The sequence below is a fragment of the Delphinus delphis genome, chromosome 2 (genome assembly GCF_949987515.2).
Source record: "Delphinus delphis chromosome 2, mDelDel1.2, whole genome shotgun sequence".
Lineage (NCBI taxonomy): Eukaryota > Metazoa > Chordata > Mammalia > Artiodactyla > Delphinidae > Delphinus > Delphinus delphis.
Genome location: NC_082684.1, coordinates 13915131 through 13932575, shown reverse-complemented (window position 1 = coordinate 13932575; position 17445 = coordinate 13915131). Strand labels below are relative to the sequence as shown.

At 47.4% G+C, this 17445-nt stretch overlaps 1 protein-coding gene across 7 annotated transcripts in view; it reads right to left on the bottom strand.

Moving 5' to 3' along the window:
* The window catches only part of TTC7B (tetratricopeptide repeat domain 7B), a 237868-nt gene that overhangs the window by 52092 nt on the left and 168331 nt on the right, over positions 1-17445 (bottom strand). For 5 of the 7 annotated variants that reach the window (XM_060004048.1, XM_060004047.1, XM_060004045.1 and 2 more), the window contains 2 exons: positions 13623-13739; positions 6487-6584 (listed from right to left, as the gene is read on the bottom strand). In XM_060004048.1, coding sequence (XP_059860031.1) covers positions 6487-6584; positions 13623-13739 — 215 coding nt within the window. Of the gene's footprint in view, positions 1-2243; positions 2406-6486; positions 6585-13622; positions 13740-17445 lie in introns of all 7 variants that reach the window. The other 2 variants (XM_060004051.1, XM_060004050.1) reach the window with 2 other exon arrangements.

Sequence of the window (17445 nt, the reverse complement as noted above, 5' to 3'; positions counted from 1 at the left end):
TAAAGCAAAGAAAGGCCAACTGGGCATTCCCCTCCACGTTTAAATGTTCACTCAGCACATGAAAGCTGACCAATTCATGTAATGTGTTTTGTTTCCAGGGCAGGAAATTCCAAAGGGAAGGGAAAAATAATCAAACGAGCAGTTTTCAGATCTTTCCACACGTTAACCCTAATCATGATTCCAACCGTTTGTAGGGCTGGGCTAGCTTTCAATCCTGTGAAGTAAAGGACTGGAGGGAGAAATTCATAAAACTTCAGGTCTTGGCTATCTGTCCTAAGGGAAAGAGTTGGGATTCAAATTCATTATAATTTTAATCAAGAAATTCTACATTTACTAGCAATGTATGTTGTGTTTTCCCTTCTCTAACTAAATGTTGGATTTATGGGGTGGGGGGAGGGGAACAGTCTTACTTAAAACACCTGGTTACTGGCTATGCACTCCCTAAGGATGGAAGATGACTCAGAGCTTCACAGAGAATAAACAACTGAGCACTGCTTGGTACATATTACGTTCAGCAGAAAGCCCAGTGGGTGCTCATCGCCCTAACAATTTGCTAATTAATCTGATATAAGGTGCCCCACCAGAAGAGTCTGGACTTCAATCTTCAGAGGTTTAAAGGGACACAGGGCTCCTTGGGATGCAACAAGATAACTACTGGCAGGGTGTGGAGGTAGGTGGGTTCATTGTGCAAACGAGAAAGGATGGGGCAGTGGGAACATCTAACATTATTCTAGAACAGTAAGATCCCATTTTAAGACCCCAGAAAACTGGGCAAAAGTCAGTGTAATAAACAATTTTTTCTGGAAAAACCAAAGCAGAAAAAAAAAAAAAAGTTGGCAATTGCCTGTAGGCATCATATTAAAGGGAAAATATCTATTTTAAGAAGTGGATTAAAAACGACATAAGCAGTTTGTAAATTTTATCTTCATATTCCATTTCATAAAACTGGGATTGCCGTTGAGGCTGAGTTCAGAACACTTAATATGCAGATAAGTAAAGTCAGAGTGTTTCTTGGTTTGAATTATTTATTTTAGATCATAGTCTCCTTTCTGCCAGACTCTGTGTGTGTGTGTGTGTGTGTGTGTGTGTGTGTGTCTGTGTGTGTGTGTGTGTGTGTGTGTGTGTGTGTGTAACACAGCAGGTTACCATCAGAAAGATAAGCGCATTAGGGAAAGTAGTTCTTTCTGGCAGCAGCTCCCCTTATGAGCTTTTGTTTAGCATATAACTGAGTGTTTGGAACAAAGATGAGCCCTTATAAATCATGGACACAGAGATTAAATTTTCTGGCCGTGTTGCGGGTAAAGTGAACATTAAATAAATGAGTGGAAGAACAAGGGTGGCTCTCCTGGTGATATCCATATTTAGGTGCCATTTAAGGGCTTTATCAACAAGTGTATCATTTCAATACAGGGATCTTTTTTTTTTTTTTCCATTGACAAGTCCCTAAACGCCCTAAAACAGACTTTCAAATTTCCCTATTATTTAAAATCAAGATTAGATTAAAATACTGTTCAATTTCCCTGCATAGTTTCATGACACAAGCCCTACGTTTTCCTTCCTTGCAAACAGAAAACAATTTATAGCATTGTTTTTCAAAATGTAGTACACAGCCCACTGGCATCGGGATCCTAAGAAGGTATTTTATAAATCCAGATTCTTGGGCCCCACCTCAGGCCTCCTGAATCATAAACTCTGGGGGTAGGGCCCAGAGAATCTGCAGTGTTCAAAGCTCTCTGGGTGATTTTAACGCACAGTAAGGTTTGAGAACCACATACTTAAAAGGCATAGGACTGATATCTTTAGAATACTACCTTGATTATTATATACTTGGTGAATTAATTTCTAAACTGAAAACCAGAAATGATTAGGAGTAAATTATTATTTGCAAAATGTTCTAATTTGTCTTTTTAAAAAATGAGATCTGTATGAATTTATATCCACTCCAGGAAAGCAGAAAGCACAGAAGTCCCCAAGAACTGGAAGCGATGCTCCAGAGAAGCTTCTATTGATTCTGCTCTAAACAGATTTCCTTTACTTTTTAAAAGGGAGGTTGGAACTTGGGCACCAACGTCTCCTTCTGCCCGCACAGTTTTTTGGATTTTCAAACTAGCAAGATTTTCTCTCAGGTAAATTTGATGGAGTTTCCGATCCAGCTTAGCAGTTAGGAAGATTATCAGAAAATAAAACATCAGGCAAATGAAGCAGATCTAACAAGAAAGGAAAAAACCATAAACCATGTTTACACAGAGAGGGTTCCTGGCGGGGACCTGGGTCACTGACTGAATGAGCTGCCGGGGGCCACACAAAGGTATCGGGTTTGGGATGAGAATGAAGATGAGAAGATACAAACAGGTGGAGAGGAGATTCGGTTCTTGAAAGAGAAGAGGAGGAGGAGGAATCTGACACTAAAAACATGAAAGAGAGAGAGAAAAAAAAAAAGGATAAAGGCAAAAAAACTTTAGAAACACAAAGAAAAAAAATAAACTGGCTTTTAATATACTCACATAAGCTGCAAAGAAAATGAGGTCATGTAATACACAATCATTCCTCTACTTGACAAGAGAATACAAGTGCTTTTCGAAGAAAACAAATTTGCTGTTTTTTCCACTGGTTATTTAATTGTTCTGCAACAACACCACGGCATAAAAACATCTCAGATTTACCTGGGCACGGATTCAGCAGTATGATCCATTGAAAATAATACCTCTTTAACCTAGAATACCCAGGACATTCTGGAGGAAAAGAAACTATCTGCTTTTCAGTTGGAAAGGATTAGAACTTGACTTTTCCTCGATTTGTTTTTTATGAGAAGCACTTATATAAAGTTTACTTGAAAACTAAGGTCTTTCTAGGTGCAGGTAACTGAGGTGCAACAATGGGTCAGGTCCCTGAATCGCGACAATGGAGTCTAAGCTTGCTAAGCTGGTCTACGGTTGGGTCCACTGGCCGGGCACTTTGAAAAGGAAGCTATTCCTGTCACTTCCATGCCTTCAGCTGGAGAGATACACAGCAGTAGGGAGAACCACTGCAGTGCCAAATTCAAATTTTTCCCAGACAAAATGGATCAAACTTTCAAGGCGAAAGAATCCTTACTACGGATCGGTGTCTGGTAACATCTACCAATGATCAAAGATAAATCTCCTTACTCCATTTCCTGTTTTGAAGGCAAAAGGAAGGAAAAGAATTCTTTTTCCTCCTCTATTTAAGGAACTAACTTATTCCGAAGAAAAGACAATGATTCAAAGCTTCAAAGTTAAATGACTGTCCCTCCATTTGATTCCTCTCTCCTGATGGCTAGGACCTATTGGATGACAGAGGTGGGGGAAAGGGGACCCAGAGGCGATATTAGAAGGGAAAGCATATTCTTTAAGGGTTTTTTTTTTCAGTCTGCCACATCCATTTAATAAAACCAACGTCCACTCTTTAGCCACAGTGGACTCAGCTATAGTCCAAAGCTTTTAGACATGGGTTCCCCTTATGTTATTACACAGATCTGCATATGGACAATTTCAGAGGTGGAAAACCATACCCCAGTTAATTATTCACTTTCCAAAATCAAGAACACTGAGCCTGTACTTCATAATGACCCAGATGTATAATAATGGGATCTCGGTTATATTTTTATAACCGAGCTCTCATCTGTTTGACATATACACTGAAATTTTAACAGGCAAAATACGATGTCTGAGATCTGCCTCAAAATAGTCTACAAAAACTAAGTGTGGGACAGCAGAGATACAGGAAAAAAGAATAGGAATTGTTGAAGGCTGGTGGTAGGTACATGGGGATTCATTATACGAGTATTTCTATTTTGGTATACTTGAAATTTTTCCACAGTAGAAAATTTTTTTAAAAAAGGAAATAAATTTTAGTTCTGGAAGACAAAAACAACAACCCAAGAGGGCCTGTGGCTTCCCAGAGGCGCCTGCTGCACACTGGGTGACTCAGAATTCGCAGCATCACAACCGTGGCGGGTCACCTCGGCTTTGGCCACACGTCTTTGCCGGCTGTGCTCTTGTCGGATGCATTTCGAAAAGCAGAGAAGCACTGCAGAAGCCTGAGGACGTGCTCCCAACCGGGTGCAGAGGAATCCTCAGGGCATGTGTAAAGGGACACGTCACAGGGGCTGTGCAGCACGTATATGGTATGCTATTTTCAAGTCAAGGGACACGGGAAATAAGATATAATCTTATTTGTATGGGAGGGTAAACAAAAAGCTAATAAAAAATGGTTGTCTTTAGGGAAAGGCAAGATGGAAGGGCAGGGATGGAAGCAAAACACCTCTATGGAACCTTCGGAATCAAGTTTGGACCAAATCTGTGGGTCGCTCATGAGACAGGCAGTCCCCACTGATGCACTAATAAGAACCGCTGCCCTCCTGCGACCACCAATGGGCTGAACTATCTAAAACTGGGCTTTATTAATCAAGATGGAGGCATCTTTTCCATTTATAGGTGAGTCTTCATGATTTTTAAGTCTCTCTGATTTAAATGATCACTTCAGAATGTTTTACCATCATTTATAATCAGTCTGCAACTGATAAGGCCTGCTAACATGGCCTTCCGTTTCTCTGGTTCCTGGCCTCCTGGGTAAGTAACTGGTGGTGGTGGTGTGAAAAGCAACGATTTGGGGCTGTGGGGGCAGGGCCAGTGAGAGGAGTCTTGGAGGGCGTCGTGTGGACATACAACCACACCAACACAATAAACTGGTCACTGGCCAGCGCCTGAGGGAGAGCAGTGTCCACTACGGACAAGTGGCAGCGACCCCCGACTCTGCCACGGAGACACACCTCGGCTGGAAGCTACAGCACCTGATGTTTAACCTGAAGTGGGAGCCTCCTGGAGGCTCCGGGGAAGAGGTCCCAAGGGGCAAAGGGGAGAATGAATCCCAAGGGCCTCCCTCATTTTCTCCCACTGTCTGTTTTTAATGTGATGTGGATGAAAGTCTCAGACCTCAGGGGAGATTAAGGTCCCGATCAGCTGGTGGGGAAGGGGGTCTGAATTTAGTATGAGTGTCCTCGCAGGGTCCTGTGGGTGGGGGAGAAGGGGAAGCTGGCCCTGGGCAGCCACAGCAGCTGTGAACCAGCTGTAGTGAGTGTTACCTCCCTCTCTTCTCTCCCCGGGGTCCGAGCCTCACCTCTCAGTGGCTAAGTCCTGACAGCCTGACCTTCCCTCTCCTGCAGCGAGGGGGGCTACACACGTCCCTCTAGCAGGTCTGGACCACAAGCAGAACTCTGCTGTACCATCCCAGGTCAGAATCTGCCTGGTGCGCCGTCTAAGCCCACCAATGACTGCCCCTCCACCCAGGGGCCAGGCTACTCCAGGGGCGAGTTTCTCTGTGGCCTAGCTGGCCTGCATTTTGAGCAGTGGCTGCAAGCCCTGTTAAACTGCACTAATTTATAATTCATGCTGCTTCCGATGCCCAACACTCTTTTGACCTAGGAGCCCCAAGGCCCTGGGATCAGGCTTCTTCAGCCGACTTTAAATTTGGTAAAAGGGAGACTAGCACAGGAAGGCAGGCAGCTGTGAGGACGGGCTTGGGTGAGTACCACACCCGGCTCCCATTGCCACCTGGGGAGAGATTTTCCAAGGACGGCTGTGCACGCCTCGGGGCTGCTCTCTGGCTCTTTGGAGGGGCTTGGTCAGGAGCCGGGACCTGGCACAGTGCAGGAGAAAGACCCAGAGGCTCCTTTCATGAAATCAACCCACAGAAGACCAGGCGTACCCAGACAGCGATTCAGCCTGACCCAGGGCCCTCTGGGGTGGCGGGAGAAGCACCAAAACCAGCTTCCAAATGATGCTCTGGAACTATCCCTGAGGCTCAAAGCGCCGTGGATTTCTTTACATTTTGTGGGTCTGTCGAGTCCTCCGAATTGCCACTGAAAAGTCAGTATTACTACTAAAGTTACTTGTTTGGAGATTACAGAGGTCTCTTTACCCCTCTGTACTTAGGCAACTGTGGAAACGCAAATGATAACTGCGGTGTAAATATCTGCTCCGAGGCAGTAAGTGCTACAAGCTTCCTCGTGGGGTCAGTAGATTCAGAAGCTCTGAACCCACCTGCCTCTCCCTGCAGGGTTTCCTGTGGGGTTGTGTGAGTTCATATGTGCAACTGATTAGAAACCGAAAGCTTGATTTTAGCAAGGTCTGAAATCTAAAGAAAGAGAAAGAAACAGAAAAGCAGAGGGGAAGCTTGATGGGGATGGGAACAGTCTAATTTTAGTTTCGAATTTTCGGCTCCAAGAGCAAGGGGAAAAATAGATTTCAAAGAGCTGCGTTGGGCAAGTAATATTACTTCCCCCACTGTGAACAAACACTTGAAAAAAGACACCGGAGAAAACGCACCTCAGGCGACAGTGTAGCCTATTTGGGTGAGGACTTCTTCCCGCCCCAGGCCCTGGTGGTCTTCGTCCCGCGCGGCTTGGGGCCAGGCCCCACGTCCCTTCCGGTTGACACCCTTTCGGCCCCTCTGGCTTTTTATTCTCACCTGTCTCGGGATCGCTGAAGTCTGGCAAAGTAATTGTATTAAGCTGTCGTCTGTCAGCAATGGTTCTATCTAAGAGGCTGCTCCCACGTCCAGAATCACTGCAAAACACAGCTACAAATGTCAGTCATTTGAAGGGCGGGCAGGGGAAGGCAACAGAGTCAACCAATCCCGACTCCTGAAACGCAGCAAAACCTTCTGCGCATTTTTGGAGCTTCTTCAGCACCTTTCCACTCATCACCGGGCATCCTGCTTCCCCGCCCGGCCTGGTCTGGGATTCCTTTCAGGATCCGTATCACAAACACGGTTTAAACCGCACCCGGAGACCCGAGCTAATTTTCGTCTCTTTTGTGTCATGGTAAGACACAAAAATGGGAACTTCGAGCCACGTTCTCCATCCACCGTGTGGGGGAAGCTGATGAGCATTCTGTGCTGCTAAGTGTCGGGCTCAAGCCCATGAACACATCATCCTCGAGCTGTCTTTAGGAACCAACGCTCTGCACCAGTGCGTCTAAGCCCTGGCTGCACAGAAGAATCACCCGGGGCATCTCGAAAAGCCACGGATGCCTGGGTCCTGCCCCAGACCCAATAAATCAGAATTTCTGGTTTTCAAAGCTCCCCAGATGGTTCTCATGCATAACCAAATTCAAGAACCACTGGCCCTGCCTTTTCAAAGGGTGACACAGCCACGGCCTCGTTTGTGTCCTAAGAACAAGCCTTTAAGATAAATGGCGTGGTTGATACCTCTATTTAATAGACAAGAGAGAGGAGGTGTGAGGCCCTACACTGAGCTGGGTGCTGGCAGAGTGGCAGCTACGGCCCCCTTCCGGTGTTCCCGAGCTGGGAAGGCTGGGCCTTGGAGAGAACACAGTCGCGTTTTGGCAGCAGCCTCCAGGCCGGTGGTTCTCGTTAGCTTCCGGCACTGAAGCCCCCTCTCCAGGCTGCTCCTGCGTATAGTAACGGGATCAGCCCCACTCCTTGGGCGAGTCACGTGGGAGACCACATCGGGACTAACGGGAATGGAACACCGTTAAGGGCGCTCAGCTCAGAAAGACTTTTTTTTTTTTTTTAATTCTAAGAAACTTGTAAGTAAAAACAATTAAACAATTGCATTCTTTTTTCCTCTATCATGGTATTCTATCAAAAGATGTATATCTGTCTCTTGAGGTTTGAGCCTTTAATGCTTTTCTTTGAATCCATTTTTTTTTCCCCCACCTGGGGGCTCTACAAATGATTTTCTTCGTTAAGAAGTTCAAATTCCACAGTAAAGGGACACAATTTCCTTCCTCTATGCAGCTGTTGCTAAAAGTGGTACAAACAAGATTTGCTATGAAACTTAATATGGTTTGCAGGCTGCAATTTCCACGTCCAGTGATGTAGTTAGAGAAATCCACAGGAAACAGAAGGAAACTTGCTTCAGTACAGACTGGTTTGTCAGCCTATACTTATGACATCACTGGATACATGCTTTTTGGAATCTGTTCTATTAATTATTTCCATGACTGAGAAACAATAAATGTCTCTGAGCAGAAGACAGCATAAAAGTACATGCAAATTTGCATTAATCACATTAGCAACTGAATATTTCTAGCACTGATCTATTCATGCATGTATTTTTAATATAAATATTACAAAAAATACTACAAAAATATTACAAAGAGTTAATTATCTGAATGTTGCAATGGCTCCCCACTTAGGAGTTTTTTGGAAGATCTTATCTCAAAATATAGTGAAGTTTTTCATCACCTTGGGGATTCCAGGACGCACAATGAGGTCTTAGAATTGCCAAGGAAGGATCTGCCTGGGTTTTCAGTGGACCAAATCACAGTAAGTGGATGGGAGATGTCTGGTTCAGCCACAGTCCTCCAGGCTTCTCATTTCACCAAGTATCAGAGCACAGGGTTGGCTGCTGCATGTCATGCTGGGTCCTGGAACCCAACCAGGAGTCTGGGTTCTTATCCCACATCTGTCACTAATGGTAGGTCACTTTGAGCAAGGCCCCTTTCTCTGTGCCTCAGTGACTTCCCTGTCAGGTGAGGTGGCCTCTTCTTCCCACACAGAAGTGTGTCAGGCTGAACTGAGGTCATGGAGACAGAACATTCAGAAGCATTATAACTTCTGGACACATGCCAGGTGTCCTTATAAACACCATGCCTCCAAATACGCATCAGGGGTTAACAAGGCTGGCTGACTTCGGGAGACAACTTACTCCCAGCTGTCTGGTGCAACGGTAGGTGTGGAGAAGCTGAGTTAAGGACCTCCTACTCCAGATGTTATAAACCCCAACTAAAACGAAGATCTTAACTTATGAACCTCAGCCAATGATAGGGACACAGGACCTATTTCCCTTCCACCAGCTGAGAAACAATATTTGGTTACATTCCTTAGTTTATCTCCATAGTATCTGTTTATCTCCATAGTATCTGTTGCTTATATATCAACAAATAACTGTTCACAATGGAGATGCCTTCATTTCCACTCTGACTGTTGCGACTGACTGAGAATTTTGGTGGATGCTGTAAGCAGGTTTTAGTTCTTTGTTTATATGGTGCAGGAATTGTCTTTGCCATGATCCACAGGATATGGAAGGAGGGGCAGAGGGAGGCCTGGCCTCGCTCTCTCATTCTGGCCAGCGTGTCTCAGGCAAGCCTTCCTCTCTCCCTCTGGGACACATCTACTTGGGCACTCCGTGGACCACCTCCCCCTACAGCTCAGTCACCTCACCTCTTCTCTGTCTGGCCCTTAGGTGCCAGGACCACCTCCAAAGGAGGATGATAGGAAGGAAAGGAAAAACATTACTGGTCAGTGGTGTTAGTAGAGGGTTTAGGGAAAGGAAACTGGACGGAGCCCCAAATCCACCGCACATAAGCTGAAGAGACCCACATATGTAGATGTACACATCCAGGTAATTTCTATTCCCTTAAAGAAGGACTGAAAATCCAGAGTAGACTGTACTGATGGTTAAGTTATCCTAGAAACTGGAAGCTTCTCTTGGAAATCCTCTAACACAGCTACACAGAGATTAAACACAAGAGGCAAGCTGATGGTGGACTGGGAGCCAGAACCCTGGGGTCCTTGTCACAGCCTTGTCCTTTCTCAGCTCTGAGACAGTGCCTGGCACACAGTAAATACTGATGTAATAGAGGGGCCTTGGATAGGAAACCAGAACATTTCCCAGGCAACTTAAGCCTGGATTACATGAATCAAGGCAAGTTCTCAACATTCCCAAACTCAATTTTCTCATCAGTAAAATGGGTCTGATGTAACACGACATTTGCCCATTTTATGGGGCTATTTTGAAGATGAATGAGAGCACACTTTGTAAAAAGAAAAGCTCCACCGAAATATGGATGACTACTAGCGTGAAATGGGGTTTCCGGGGCTTCCCTGGTGGCGCAGTGGTTGAGGGTCTGCCTGCCGATGCAGGGGACGCGGGTTCGTGCCCCGGTCCGGGAGGATCCCACATGCTGCGGAGCGGCTGGGCCCGTGAGACATGGCCGCTGAGCCTGCGCATCCGGAGCCTGTGCTCTGCAATGGGAGAGGCCACAAGAGTGAGAGGCCCCGCATACCGCAAAAAAAAAAGGGGTTTCCAATTTCCAACTGAGGTTAGAGCAAATAAATTCTTTTTAAAAAATGTTTATATGCTATTCGTTAATGTGATTGAAATGGGACTTGGGAAGAAAAACTTTTCTTCCGATCATATGGCTACATGATGGAGATGGTCTAAGTGGCAGTGACAAGAGGGGGAAGAAGTAGTTAATAATAAAAAATAAAAATAAAGGAAAAAAAGCTGGTTGTCAATTCAGAGAGGCAGCATGGGTGATGGAGAGAGAGCTTTGAGGTTCGGCAGACCTGGGTTTGAATAATAGCTCTACTAGTTGTTTAATTGAGAAAACTAGGGCACGTTCTTTAATAAAAGTGAAGTGTAGCTTCACTTTTATTTTCTATGAAGTGGAAAGAACAGTAGCTTTCTTGCAAGGCTGAGGCAGGGGTTGAGGAGGACGTATGTATAAACAGCTTAGCACGGTGCTGCACAGAGAAGGTACAGCATCCCTTGCTGAAGCGCTGGACCGTCTGGCGAGGCTCTGGCCAGAGGTCACACTGTCTTAAGTGGCCAAGTCAACGCGCACAAGAGCTGAGGGAGCTGTGCACTTCAGCAGGAGAGAAGACGAAACGTGAGGCGGATTTCTGTCCTAAAGGCACGCAAAGCTGCAGGCCTCAACCCAGGCTTCTGAAGTGACCAACACCTTGCCAAACGTACACTCAGGACAACGCCACCCACCCTTTGCTCACGGCAGGAGAAGCGTTCTCAGCCTGCAGGGACCGCTCTTTGGCCTCAGGCTCCGTTCAGCGACCCGCCCAGAGGGTGGTGCTCCTTCAAGCAAGAGTGAAGAGGAGGGACGGGTCGCAGAGGACAGGAAGCCAGGTCTTGTCTCCGTTTGGCCCTGTTACTGCCCGTGTCTTCTTCTGCGCCCCCTTGTCCCACTGCTCTGGAGGCCTGTGCCAGCCCCTGGGTGGGGCTCTTGGGGGTGGCGAGCAGTGGGACGCCCTGGGAGGGTGAGCACAGGTCCCTCACAACTGAGCACACTTAGAAACACGGGCGCCTGAGCCCGGAAGTCAGTGAGGACCTTCTCCAGCTGGAAACCAACCGGCCCCTGCCAGCATGCTTTCTGCTCAGTTTTCACGTCTTTTATGAAGCAGGGATGCTTCTCACCCACTTGTGCATGCGTTTCTATCCTCTTCTAAAGCCCCGCGTGTCCCGACTTGAGGCTGCTGGGCCCAGAGCCGCCCTTATCTGGAGAACTGCGGGGTGTGCTGTCCCCATCAAGACACTACCCTCCCCTCTTCTGCTTTATTCTACTGCCAGGGTCACGCCCTCCCCGACCGTACTGGGGAGGATGTCTAAGTCTGCACACTGGTGAGGGCTACAGGAGAAACATTTATTTATATCCCAGAGAAAATAGTTAAAAAAACAAACAGGAAACTCCTTAATAAGGGGCTGCTGGACTGCCAGCACCCCCCCTCGAGGCTTTGGGAGTAGCTGGAGGGAGCAGTTCCGTAGAGCTGATGCGTCCTCCACCCACCCCCACCCCCACCCCCAGCCAGACTCTGCGCCCGGAGCCAAGGTCCCCCCGTGCCTGGCCCTGAAGGATCCTTCAGGGAGCTGAGCAAGTACGGACACAGCCCAGGCATTTGGTTAAGTGTTTTTAAAAAGCTTTCCAATTCTGCTATTTTTTCTTCTCCTCACATGCAATACTCTTGGTTGCTAAGTGGGAAGAAATGTGGGGAGGTGGGAGAGGTGTGGAGAACTGAGAGAAAACTGGCAACGGGAAAGCTGATGGATTTATTTTCTCACTTCTAAAGGGGGTACAGACAAAGGGATGTGCTCCACTAGGAAGCAGCCAGCTCGGGGAGTATCGCCTGTAGCTGGGCTCGCGGCAAAGACCCTCCCTCAAATCCTGCTGCGTCTGGTAGGCTGGGAGTGGGGACTTTGGGACATAAATACGGACATTTCCTATTTCTGCCTACAGACTTAGAAAAGTAGAATTTTTTTAAAAAATTAAAATGATCTTTATCTCCAGAACATACCCACAAAAGGGAAGAGGCCAGTTTCACGATTAGCTTTTCACCAAGAGGAAGATGGGCCCCATGGGCCTGGTAACGTGCCACAGGCTACGGTTAGGAAGGGGGCTCTCGTGTAATTCTTGTGGCTCGGGCTCTGCAAGGGGGGGTTCCCGGCCAGGCTCCCCCATCTTCTAGCCACACCGCCCACGGGGCTTGTGGTCTCAACTCTGGCTCATGTCAGCTCATCAGGACCCATCACCTCAACGGGGCCCTGATTTTGAATATATATATTTTTTTAACGGCAGAAACTTGTCGAACAAGATCTCACACGGAACCCCACCAGCACCCTGCTGCTTCCCTAACCCCACTCCACCTTTCCTCCCACCCCGCAGCGACTCACCAGCCTGCCTGCCCGCCTCCTGCTGGGCTGGATTGGGTGGGCCACACCCTTGAACACATTTACAATTTGACTTATACATTCTTAGGCTCCTGACTCTTAAGAGCAGAATGTGGGCTGTCCATACATCTTGCTGCGAACTTGAAAAATATTCTGAGTGTTTGAGCAGTTGTTTGAATTCACCTGAATCGTGAGGTCCCTTTTCATTAAATCACTTCCTTCACAGGTCAGGGCACACTTCGTAATCTAGACACATGCCGGGAAACACTGCTCAAGACTTGAAGATGGTGCTTTTCGGGGACATGCTGGGAGTTGACTAGTGGACCTTCCCTAGATTATCTGCCTCTGCAGGGTGGACGCCTTTGACTGACTCCTACTGGCTGGGCCCTTTCACATCTCTATGGGGCAGAGTTGGCCAGCAGAAAACCTATGAATTTTGTCTGGTCGAGATACAATCAATGTCCACTCCGTAGAAAAGATAACCCCAAACAATGTATTTCATTGTTCTAGAGAATATTATTGTTTTTATATTTATTTGCAAATTCATTTCAGCAAATCTATTTTTCAAATTCTTCTTTGAATGGGTCTCAACATTTTACTGCTTCCCTCATTAGTTAATGAGGTAAGTAAAATCTTCCATATGTGCTAATCTTTTATGTTTTATATGTGCTAATCTTTTATATTTGTTTGAGTCATGATTTTAACTTTTTGAAAATTACACTTTATCATGTCAAAAGCAATTTCTACTCTCCTTAGTAGCATGTGGCCTGTTGTCTATGCAGGTCTTTTTAAAATATTACTGTGAGAACCCCATCTGGAATATATAATTGACTAGTCTATCCATAAATCACCAGAAAGATAAAGACTTGTCAAAGGGAATTACACAAATGGCTGGCTGAGGGAAATCAGACGGAGACCAATTGGAAGTGAGCCTAGAGGGCCACCGTGGCAACGAAAGCATAAGAAACCCACGATTTGGAGATTTCATCAGACGCTAAGAGAAAATCTGCTTAAAAATGTAATGTGTGAGGCTCCACTGCTCTTACCTGTGGCTCCCGGGGGCCTAGGGGTGCACAGGGGTGGAGAATTTGTCCTGCTAAATGCCTATCGGGGATGGACTGAGAGGCAGGGGCCATGCCAAAACCACGCACAACAGGTGCCGCCGCTGGCCTCTTACCTGGGATTGGTAAGATTGTAGCAGGATTTCCAAGTCTGCAGCATGTGCTTACAGGTGAGGAGCGCCTCATCCGGGCCCCGGCACAGCGACTCCAGCTTCACTTTGGAAAACAGTAGTCTGTGGTGGGGAGATAAAGGGAGAAAAGAACACAGCTCAAGCCAGAGTCCCCACCAGAACAAAACAAAGTAGCCAGAAGCTCTGTACTCATTCTAGAAGGGGGCGTCCAAAGGCTGGATCCGAGGGAAGCAGTGGCAGGAGGGCTGAGGATTCCAGAACTCCCGGCTCAGTATCTGCCTTTGCATAAGTCTCACCCCCAACGCCAATGCCGGCACAATGCCACCATGTGTGGTCAGGTTAAACGTATCTGGAGTGGCTAATTTCATTCAGAACACAGGGATTTTATTAAGACCGTGCTTTTTAGAACAAAGCCAATTTATTTGCAAAACTTCAAAAATGCATCAAAAGCGAATCTTGATTTATTTACAAAATTACACAGGCGATGTAATTATCTACATAAATATCTACAAATAACCTTCCACAATGATCCTCATCATGGGAAGGAGATGAAAGCCTGAACCGAGGGCACATAAAAAGGGGGCCTCGGGCTAAGGCCCTCTCCTCTTTGATCTTTTCCAGCCCTGCTCTGTAGGGGCTAGGACTTCACCAAGTCACCCACAGTCACCCACTACCTCTTCCCAATTTTCTTTTTTTTTACCACCGATGGCTTCGCGTTCCGCCCAGACCTTCAGGGCACTAAGCTTAGCCCCTTCTCCCTTTCGTGGCCCCTCAGAGCTGCCCCGACCCCTAAGTCTACTTATGTCCCTCTAGACATCAGCTCCCTTGGTCCCTGGGCTCATCACTACTGTCCCTGTGAAAGCCCCAGCATGAGCCCAGGTACCGTCCTGAAGGTCTTGCTGTCCACTCACCTGCCCGGCTCTAAGAAGTCATATAATAAAGATCTCCAAAAATCATTTTCATTCCCAGCTCAAGAAACTACAATGATTCCTTACTGACTGCAATAATAAGTCAAAATTCCTTATTGAGTCCTTTAAGACAGGGGTACTAGTCTGCGGCCTGTTAGGAACTGGGCCGCACAGCAGGAGGTGAGCAGCGAGTGAGCAAAGCTTCATCCGCCGCCCCCCATCGCTCGCATTACAGCCTGAACCACCTGCCCTGCCTCCCACGGCCCCCCACCGGTCCGAAGAAAAAATTGTCTTCTGTGAAACTGGCTCCTGGTGCCAAAAAGGCTGGGGACCACTGCTTTAAGACACTCTGCCCACTGGCCCACTCCTATGTCACCATCCCATTCAGTGCCACGGATCCCACTGGGCCCTTTACTCCTACCAATGTAATTCACTGGCCAAAGACTATGTTTTTATCATAACTCTAAGAATATATGCCATGCTCTCAATCTTTTTTTTTTTTTTTTTTTTGCGGTACGCAGGCCTCTCACTGTTGTGGCCTCTTCCGTTGCGGAGCACAGCCTCCGGACGCGCAGGCTCAGCGGCCATGGCTCATGGGCCCAGCCGCTCCGCGGCATGTGGGATCTTCCCGGACCGGGGCATGAACCCGCGTCCCACGCATCGGCAGGCGGACTCTCAACCACTGCGCCACCAGGGAAGCCCATGCTCTCAATCTTAATCTCTACTAATCCACATCACTCCTTAATTCTTCCTAAATTCAGCTAAAACTCCACCTCATCAAATAAGTCTTCCATGGGTACCACTTTCACACCTTTATCTTTACACTGTGTGTATCATATCAGCTGGTGTTTGTTGTTAATAAAAAGAAGACAAAGACAGGGAGGAACTCCTGCTTTTTAAAGGTCTTCTATGTGCCCGTACTTGGCACTTTTACAAAACAATATCAGTGTTATCTGTGTAAGGACCCCTCTCAGTAGGGGGTTTTATCTCCCTTCTATAAAAGAACCTCTGGCCTCACTTCCACAGTGCTTAGAACTGTGCTCTGAGGTCAGTGGGCTTTAAATCAGCACTTGCTCACTGACTATTTTCTCTATAAACCACAGAAGGTAAAGAAGTATGTTCCCGGTGACTTAAGTTAGACACATAGGAGAATTGCCTCACTACTCATCTGAGGGCAGGCGCTTCGGAGGAGGAAAGTCCACCCCCTGCCCCGGAAGAGGTGGAAGGAGGGCGGTCCTAACAGTCGCCACCCAAGCTCAGGATGGGTTAGCACCAACCACTCCCTCCAAATGGAACACAGGATGCCCAAGGGGGCGCTGGTGGCTCCCAGAGGGGTCAGGGCTGCAGCCTTCTCAAGCCTGGGTCTGCAGAAGCCTAGGACGATGGAATAACAGGCCAGGTAAGGAGACGGATGGAGGCCCTGATCTACCAGCAGGTGGGCGTAAAGAGTGAGGCCAGATGTGAGAACAGGGCTTGGCTTCTGCTCAAAAACACCTCAAGAAGTGGAAATTCCCTGAGGCCTTTCCAGGACTGCCTGCAAGGGATGGCAGCCACTCAGGCTGTCTTGAGGGGTTTTTAAGGAGCCGGAAGCCAACTCTTGCTGATGTCTTCATGAGTCCAGAAGGTGGTGGGAGTACTTCTCCACCAGAATCTCCCACATGACATGGGTCCAGTCAACATGGGTCAACTGGAACATGTGTTACAAAGGAAGGAGGAGCTGCCGAACGGTCACCTGCCAGCGTTTGGTGGAGACCTACTTGGAGGCCAGAGACCCTCGTGGATGAGGTCTGGGTGCCAAGCAATTTTGGCCAGGGGAGACCCCACCGAGACCATGGTGTTCTCTGGAGGCGCACCGAGTCCTCTGGCTGAGTCAGGTTCGGAGCTTGCCAGCCCACGGAGGGCCACGGAGTCGTGGGGAAGGTGTCCTGGCCTGGCAGGCAGCGCTGCGGCTCTAAGAGCAATTACCCATGATTCCTCTAACCGTACCAAAGTATAAAACACCAGAGCTCGTCTCTAAGCCACAGCTTGGGGGAACAGTTCTGTGCAAGGCTTCTTGGCTGGAAAAAGAACTGCTAATTAACATGAAATAACAGCTTTCAAACACTTGACTCAGGATATGGAGTTGAAAGGTGTGGGCTGGATTTCAGAGAACCAGACAGGAAGAACAATAGTAGAATTGCTGAGCCCAAATGATGGAAAAGGTACTTGGAAGTGAAGCAAGAGGGGCAGTGTGAAGGAGAGGCTGACGGAGAAGAGGAGCTGAGAGCACAGGCTGGGGAGAGAAAGCAAAGCCTCTCGGCCACTGTCGGATGTGCCCAGCGCGATGGGCAGACAGTTCCAGGAGCCTTTAGCTCCGACATGTTCTTGCGTGCAAAAGAGAAGCAGGAGATTGGAGGCCTCAGAGACTCTGCTCCTTCTCGCCATTCCCCAGACCTTGGCTGGTTTATAAGGCAGAGAACAATGCCGAAAACAGGACAAGGGACTTGTCAACGTGTTTGCCGAGCCCTGCTCACACGTTTCAAGATGGTTCGAAAACATCTGGCTGGGTGCATGTTACACTGGCAGAGATGTGAAGATAAGCGTTCATGTGCTGCTTTTGACGTCCAAAGATACTGTAGAGTCCATCTACTGAGGAAACCCTGAGGCAAAAAACCTGGGACCAATCAGCATTTCAATCTGTGGAACTGTCAACCTGATAGAGAGGGCACAGGGATGGCCGGGCTGAGATCATTTGCCGGCCACATCACCCAGGACCCACCACAAATTAAGTGAGATGTTCCTCTTAAGTATAGTAAGGCATCACATGCTGGGAAAATGGTCTATTCCTCTTCCCTGTACCTGGCTCAAAGTCCATTAATCTAATTAAAACGAATTTTGCCCAGAGACTCATTGAATACTTA